This window comes from Lycium barbarum, chromosome 1 (assembly GCF_019175385.1).
Source record: "Lycium barbarum isolate Lr01 chromosome 1, ASM1917538v2, whole genome shotgun sequence".
Classification (NCBI taxonomy): domain Eukaryota; kingdom Viridiplantae; phylum Streptophyta; class Magnoliopsida; order Solanales; family Solanaceae; genus Lycium; species Lycium barbarum.
In genome coordinates, this window is record NC_083337.1 from 16,438,607 (window position 1) to 16,447,146 (window position 8,540).

At 33.4% G+C, this 8,540-nt stretch overlaps 1 protein-coding gene and 1 long non-coding RNA gene across 3 annotated transcripts; both read right to left on the minus strand.

The window, feature by feature from the left end:
- Window positions 1-685: 685 nt before the first annotated feature.
- Window positions 686-2,180, minus strand: LOC132632544 (wall-associated receptor kinase-like 20). Its single transcript, XM_060348526.1, has one exon. The coding sequence runs from the start codon at window positions 2,147-2,149 to the stop codon at window positions 1,541-1,543; it is 609 nt and encodes a 202-aa protein (XP_060204509.1). The 5' UTR covers window positions 2,150-2,180; the 3' UTR covers window positions 686-1,540.
- Window positions 2,181-4,992: 2,812 nt separating this feature from the next.
- LOC132631517 (uncharacterized) lies at window positions 4,993-8,340 on the minus strand. 2 transcript variants are annotated; one of them, XR_009578867.1, is made up of 5 exons: window positions 8,204-8,340; window positions 5,999-6,059; window positions 5,533-5,632; window positions 5,334-5,452; window positions 4,993-5,255 (listed from the first exon to the last, which is right to left on the minus strand). It is a non-coding gene; the product is annotated as an uncharacterized LOC132631517 (long non-coding RNA). The 2 variants fall into 2 exon arrangements; XR_009578869.1 differs by having other exon boundaries at window positions 5,533-5,771.
- Between the last annotated feature and the right edge of the window lie 200 nt (window positions 8,341-8,540).

Below are 8,540 nucleotides of genomic sequence, written 5' to 3' on the forward strand. Positions count from 1 at the left end.
TTACCTACCATAAAAACGAACTCTAAAAGGTAAATTATAATTGCGACAAATCAATTGCCACTATAGAATGTAACTTTTAGCGACAATTTGATTGAAGTTACCTATCATAAAAATGGTGGGCGGATCAACTTCATCAAATCTTTGCATGCCGCTGGAAATATGTTGAACCCATCAACCTTTTATAATAACAATGAGATGTGATTACTAAATGCAAAATTGACAAAGGGATTCTATGAGAGTGTTGCTAAGTTGGTTCCCGAGGAAGAAGAGCAAGATCAAATAGGGTTACAATAATGCTTATACTAATTCTGAAGGACCTTTGGTTTTTTCAATGGTTATAAGACAAAAAAAAAAAAAAAAAAATGTCACCAGGTGAGCCAATTCATCAATCTTTCTTTATAGTTTAACTTTTAAGTTATTTCTTTATACTTATTAATTCTTGAATATTTGTTCTACTTTAATAGTTGACCGGTGGAGGCTTTATGGTGGAGACACCCCAGAATTACAAAAGTTTGGCATTAAAGTTCTAGGTCTAAATTGTAGCTCATCCGGATGTGAGAGAAACTGGAGCGTATTTGAACATGTAAGAACTAAGAAGAAAGATTTAGTATATTGAGATAACTAATTATATCTCAATTGTCTTAACTCCTACTAATTACTTGCCACCACAACTTATTTGCAGATTCATAGCAAGAAGAGGAATAGACTAACCCTAAAGCGCCTCAATGACCTAGTGTTCATAAAATACAATGAACATTGAGGCGTCGTTACAGTGCTTGCAATGTAATTGATCCAATTGCTTTGGACGATATTGATGATGCCTATGAATGGCTAACTAGTGTTGGGAACGCTGAAGATGAAGAATTTTTTTAGGGAGATTCCGATTTCACTTTCGGTGTTGTTGGCCAGACAATGGGAGTTGAGGGGGAATACTTCAAGCCAACATAGGAGCGGAAAAGAAGTAGCCACAAGTCATTCCCTAGTTGATGAAGTTGAAGAAGATGATGAGCAATATAATGATGATGAAGGAATACAAGATTTTGACAATCTTGTAGAAGAATAGAATTAGTTGTTGAACCATTAATGACTTTGAATTTGTTTGCCCTATGGACTAAGGAGGATATCTACTTTAGTTTGAACTTTTGCTTATATATATATATGTTCTCTATTTATTTTGATCTTTTTTACAAAGTTGCGCTTCACCTCAATGAAGTGAGCGCTTCGCTTAAAGCGTGAAGCAGAGCCTTGTCGTTTTTTCTTTCTGCTTCATGCTTTCCTTAACATTTTTTATTCACCAACAAAACATCGAAAAGTGCTTTTTCCTTTAAATGATATTGCCACTCTTCAATATTGGAAGTACCTTTTTCATGTAGCCAAGAAGGTATCGTAATACACATATGACGAGTAAAACTATGAAAACACAAAGAAGTGCACGTGTTTCAACTCATTGTACTAATAGCGCGAATTCAAGATTTAGAGAAAGCAATGAATTCGGTTGAATCCTCTTCTCCGATATATATAAAATAGTTAACCATAATTCTTATTTGGGTGGTAGCCATTGGAGCTCAATGCCGTAACGCCATGCATTCAAGGAATCTCCTGGCTTCATATCCACCACAGATGTATAAGCAGTGCAGCCACCAACCCGAACCCTAATTTGATGAGAAGTCTTGGATTTCACCTTCAGGTAACTGCAACATAGTGTATCTCTACAACCCTTAGCTTGTTCAAATTTCCTGCAAGGATTGTTTAAAGAGCAGTTCAATGGGGATAAAAGAATTCTCTGTGAGCAGTTAAATAACATAACAGTGTTCCGCGAAGATATATTGAACGGAGAGTTTTCATCTATCTTTAAGCCACCTACAGAAAGATCAGAAGAATGGCAATAATTATTTGTATCTTCGTGCACGAAAGGAGAAGCGATAATAAGTCGAGATGTGTTTGGGTTTATGCTGAGGATTTTGTAGTAAACTCCTTCAGCAGACAAAAACTCTAAGCTGTTATTTTTGCAGTGAATTTTGTAGTTTGTATTTCCACATTTGTCACTGCTACTAAGTGGATATGGCACATCCATGATTCCACATTTTGGGCATTCAGGAAGTAGTGCTGCTGACACACAAGTTAATGAAAAGAGGAAAAGAAAAATCATACTAGCTAGTTAAATCTTTTTCAATGTTCCAATGAAGCAAGAACTGGTTCTTGGCTAGTTTCAATTTATACACATTTGTAAGTTAACTAGTTGTATAGGCAAAAGAGTATTTAAGTGCAATTTGTTGAGTGCGTTATCGTCTGTGAACCCAATACACTTATTAGTCAAAGCATTCAAGAAGAGATTCTAATATAATATAGTATAGGTGATTTGAACCACGACTTGTACAGAAACTTATTAGATGTACGAGTGGTTTTGGGAGTTTTACGTGTCTTTTCATCTTCTCTTTATAAAAGAATGAATTGCTACATCAAGTGGTCGTGTCATTAGGGGTAAAATGAGATCAAAAAAAGAAAAAAGTCATTCTTTTATTTTTTTTTATTTTTATTTCAGGCTGAAAAGAAAAGTATATACCATATCATATAAAATGAGACTGAGAGAACAATTGATAAACAGATAAAAATAATAATTAACCTAAGATAAGAAATTAAACCACACTACTCATAAAAATTTCTACAGTACTATCACTGCATATAACTTAAATCCTTTTAATTGTATAATACTTGGTGATACAGTGAACAAACTGAATATATTTGTAGCGAACTGGTGATTGGAAGTTAAAAAAAAAACAACTTGGAATATCAAAACTAGTGGACACTTAGAGGGTGTTTGGATCGACTTATTTTAAGTGTTTATTGGCTTTAGGCTCTTTTCTATTTTTTGAGGTATTTGGGTAAAATAAAAAGTGTTTTTAAGCTAAAAGATTACAAAAATAAGCTAAAAGTCATAAGTCAAAAGTTAAAAGCACTTTTTTTATTTTATCCGAATACTATAAAAGTGCTTAAAAACTATTTTAGCTTAAAATCACCTAAAATAAGCCAATCCAAACAGGCTCTATATATTCCAACTTATGACTTTTAACTTGTAAGCTACTTTAAAAAAGTCAATCCAAACAACCTCTTAATGGTTAATTTACTCCTGTTGTTTTTTCCTATATAACACTAATGCAAGTGCTTGTCAATAATGAGAGTGAACAAATTGAAATATTATCCTGACGAGGAAAAAAGAGTCCAGTCACCCAAAGTCCCAAAGCCATATAAAAAGTCTCCAAGGTTTTCCTCTTGCATATAATTATATTACCAAGATAAACTAAACTATTCCATTTCGACCAAGACAAATGAATCTTGCAGATAAGAATATTAGTCTATAAATGCTCACCAGCACTTAGTTTTGGGTAACGAAAATGCTTTGAAGAAGTGGTACACTATGTCTATCTTCCATTGGTTGCAGCTGGTATTGAATATTCTTTAATTTCATCGAATCAAATTTTCTACAATAGTTTAAACCCATCAGGTTCTACTTTATATGATATTAAATTACCCACATTCTTCGCACGGGGAAGATACAAATAACAATAAAGTTTCATGGAAAAATAAATAGTATATATTGTTTTTCAAAAGTCAACCTCGGGAGGTCGGTTTATTCCGAATTCTCTTGGAGGTCGGCTTTTAGGTCAATTTTTGACGTCGTTTTAGTAGTGAACTACTTGAGCAATGGTAAAAAGTGAGGTGACTATACAATAACAAAAATGTGTAAAATTGATTTCATAAATAAACAATTACGCATCAGGATAAATTTGTTGAATTATGCCTATCAAAGTTTCTTCTTCTTCTCTATGTTATATGTTGGATGGATGCCCGAGCACTGAGAAGAAAGGACACTTTCAGAGACTTCGTCTTAAAATAATACTTATAGTGCAAAGGGCATAAATAACTATCAAAACTATTTGAGCTTTTAAGACCAAGAGTGAGGTGACTATACACATTAGGAAGATCTAAGTAGAAGGTTGGGGGTCATCAGAAAATTACACTGTGTATATTAAACGTTGAATTCCCTCAACACAAGCCAAAATTCAACTCAACAAGCCAAAATTCAACTCAACAGTAAAGAGTTTTCAAATTCTCTCGGAGGACATCAGGTCAATTCTTGCTAACCACAATTTTTAATATTGGTGCTTAATTTTCTTTTTGAATCCCTTTGGCAAAATTCTTGCCTCTGTCACTGACCACTACTAAAAAAACAGAGTTTTTTGATCAAAATTTTTGACCACATGAGGTCGAAAAAACCCATTTTTCGACCAAATTTTCGACCTCAAGGACAGGTCGCTAATTGATAGGGTGAAATTTTTTTCGACCTCATGTGGTCGAAATTTTTCAACCACACGAGGTCGAAAAAAAAATTCTACTGACATTACAAAAATATAGTTTTCGACCTTGTGTGGTCGAAAAATGCATATTTTATTTAAATATTATTAAAAAAATTCGACCGGGCGAGGTGGAAAAAATAACTTTTATTTAAATATTAAATAATATTTTCGACCTCGTGTGGTCGAAAAATCTGGTTTTTTAAAAAATAGTATTTAATTTTTTCGACCACATGTGGTCGAAATCCTGGACAGCATTTTAAATTTCGACCACAAGAGGTCGAAATTTAACATGTTGCCCAGAATTTCGACCTCATGTGGTCGAAATCTAGCAACATTGTTGGTAAATTTTGACTTCATGTGGTCGAAATTTTAATGTGGAGGTACATTTTAGACCTAGTGAGGTCGAAATTTAGCAATATCTGGGCTGAATTTCGACCTCGTGTGATCGAAAATTTGGGGAAAAAATATCAGCAATTCGCTGCATTTACAGCAGCCGACCTGCCAATTCAACCAAATCAACATTATTCTACAACACATCCAATTCATCAACAATGCGACATTACAACACATTCACTATCAAATTCAAAGTACTTCTAAATATCCTTAAAACTACATTCAAACACTTAAAAACACCATAAAGTTAAACAACCATAAACTACTTTCTACAATCAAATTCACCTTCAAAAGTACATCTAATTCGAATTAAAACTACAATCAAATATCATATACATATCCAAGAAAACATAGCAATATTAGAGTCCAAAAGTATACGAATCAAAAAAGTCAACATTGGGTGTTAGAGACATGATCTGAATCCTCCCCACTATCCTCATCAACAAGACCATGAACTACGGCTGGCTGACTGGCACAATATTCCAACTTGTGTTATTGATACTCGGTCTGAAGTTGAAGGATACAATGTTAGTAGGTAAATTTAGTTAAAACAAAAGTAGTTATTATTGTTAGTTAGTGACTTACATAGGTTTGCTAAGCCCTTGGCTCAATCCATTGGTCTGTACCATCAGCGTTCTTCGACTCCTCGTGTGAGTAATATTGAAGACTTCATCTTGAGGTACTTCCTGACCCCTCTCGAGCGTCTGCAAACAAATCAAGATTAACAACTAATTTCATATCCAAACGAGCCACAAGTAAAAAAATGAAATATGAGAGATATTACTCTATGTCAAGAAATCCAGCAACACTGTATCAGCAGCAGTAGTCACAACCTATTTCACCCCTTTCTCCATAATCAACAACTCTGTATTAGCAGTATTGTGCTACAATCAACATGAACGATGGAAAATAATCAGCAACTCTGTATTAGTTAAATTATACTAGCTTTCGCCTTTAACACATTTCTGAATATGCAGTCTAAAAACATGAACCAAAAGCTGTTACAAAAACCTGAATATGCTTCTGCAAAAAAAAAAAAAAAAAAAGTAGTCAGCCTTAGAGGTTTGTTGAAGTTGAACCTTTCTACTGCTAGTAGCCAAATATTTATATCATTTTCTGGGTTAGTTAAACTGTCAGTGTCCTCATTTCAGGCTCCTGGATTCAGATATCTTGTTTCAAATTTTCTGGCTTCAACGTACACCATAACCTGTGCTACAACTAATAAGTCAAACTCATATTTTCATTCTTACTTATGAATGTGCTGATTCCAGATAGCTGAAGTTGCTTTCAGAGCAGAGGTTGCTTTCAAGCCTGAAAATGAAAAGCTGTTTATGAAGCCAATGCAGATGAAAAGATAACATAAGGTATGGTATATTAACATTGAGTGAAGAAACTGATATTGTCATTGAAGATTAATTTGATATTTGTTTCATATCTGGAACTTTTATCCTTATGCACTAGTGAATTCAAAACAGAGTTGTCAACCACGTGAGATCTAATGTACTGGAAATAAAGTTATGCCAGAATAAGGAATGACGAGGCATAATTGCAGGTCCACCTGGGTGATTAAAGGAAATTTGACTAATTAATTTAGGCTAAGCAAAGTGTGATTTAACTAATTGCTTAAACAAACAAATCACATAATTGCTAATTAAGCCAATAGTGGACTAACATATAAACCAAACAGATCCATGCAACTAAAAATTAAACTACTCAAGCCATATGATTTTGATAAACCCCACTTTGCTTTTGATAAAATCTTCAGTTTCTGCCTAGCACATAAATTATCTGCTATAAATACTACTGCTTTTTCTTTGCATATTTTGGTTGGATTTCAGTATTTGTAGTAAAGCTACAAAGATTAGGGTATAGTGCTCCTATTATTATAAATAAGAAGCTTGTATGTCAACTGGCAAATTAGGACAAGTAACAACTTTAGATTTGGTTTACTCATTTGTTTAACTGTCAAGATAATTACATCAGAAAAGAAAAAGAAAATTCAAGTAAGCCTAGTAAAAAATTGAACCATAAGTATACTTGATATATTGGCTACATACTAACTCCTGCTGTCCTGCATATTATAGGAACACCTTAGCAAGTAAGGAGAAAAACATGGTTATATAGATAAATAATCTTATAGCCATTGTTAAAAGCACTCAAACAGAAATAAAAAAGCAAACCACCAGATTTCTTAGAGCGACAATCTTCAACATTCAAAAGACTCAACATTCAAAAGACTAGCAATTGTTGCTATCTTTAGTAAATGTCTTGGCTAAGAATTAGAGATGGTTGCTTAAAATAAATGAAAGGTTAATGAACCACAATATGAGATTATGGTGTAGTTAGATACGAACTAGGAGATGAATGAAATGAATCAATCTTGTGTTCACTTATTTCCACTTTTTTCATTCACAATATAACAAACATTGTCTACTCCATTTTTTAAAGAACTTGATCAAGATTGTTATAAACCAGGAAAAAGATGTATATATGCTTAACAGTTAGAACTTACTGAAGGTTTAGTTTAAGAAGATGCAAGATGTTTTAAAGTTAGAACTTGAAAACTCACTAAACATTTAGCTAACAGAGATGTAGGCAACATAGAACTTACTGTAAGACAAAATCTTAATCAGTTCACAATGACTTATGCTTTAAAGTTAGAACTTACTGAAAACTTACTAGAGCTTTAGTGACAAATTTAAAAGTGGAACACACTCTTTTGTTGGTTTTAAACATTTCTCTTGTTTTTTTCCTTTTTCATATCAAAGCTTTATAATGGCAAACTAGTAAGAAGATATAAAGAGAAAGAACTCCAAGCTAATGAAGCTGAACTGAAAAAAGAAAAAAAAAACAGGTAAGCTTGTAAGATTCCTCGAATTAGTGTTTGAAAGAATCTATGGTATTGACTATATTTCTCTTTAGGCATTTTATATACTATTAATTGGTTGTTTTATTGGTTTCATTTAGGACCTGAAAAGGAGGGAAGATGTTATAGCAAGAGGTAGTTCTCCAGTGTAACATTCACAAGTTTTGTAAATATCAAATTCCAGTCCATTCTATTACCTGCAAAGAAGTACTACACAGTCACAGGAACAGAGAGCTACCGCGACAGAATGGATGTCTCTTTCACTTTCAAATTTCTTATTTATTGGACTATTTCATAGGTTTTTGCCAATAAAGAGGAACAAAAGAATGAAGGAAATTGAAAGGGATGTTCATGCCTCAATTAGAGGTATTATTGATAAAAGAGTGAAGGCAATGAAAGCAGTAAATATATTTCAACAACATTCAATTTCAATTTCAATTTACACTTAGTAAAATTTTAACAAATAGCTACAAATGCAATCTTTAACAATAAATATAAGTAATCTACTAATTAAACTACAATTACAAAGTAATGTAACTAATAATGATAGAAATGAGATTGAAAAAAAAATGGCAAAAAAATTACTTACCTTTAATGGCGGCGAACAGCAAGGGCGGCGACGGAGGACAGGCAGTGGTGGGGATGGGGCGTCGGCGGCGGGGAGGGGTGTGGTGGGGATGGGGCGTCGGCGGCGGGGTAGGGGTGTGTTGGGGGTGGGAGTTTTGGTATAAAATTAGGTTTTGGTATATTTTGGGTTGAGAATTTCACGATTGATGTTGGGGGGAGTATATTAAATTTTTGAAGTTTATTATTTCGACCGTGTGCGGTCGAAATAATTAAGTAAGTCAGATTTGATTTAATTTTCGACTGCATGCAGTCGAAATATGCTTTTTTTTAATTAATTATTTTATTTATATAATTTAATT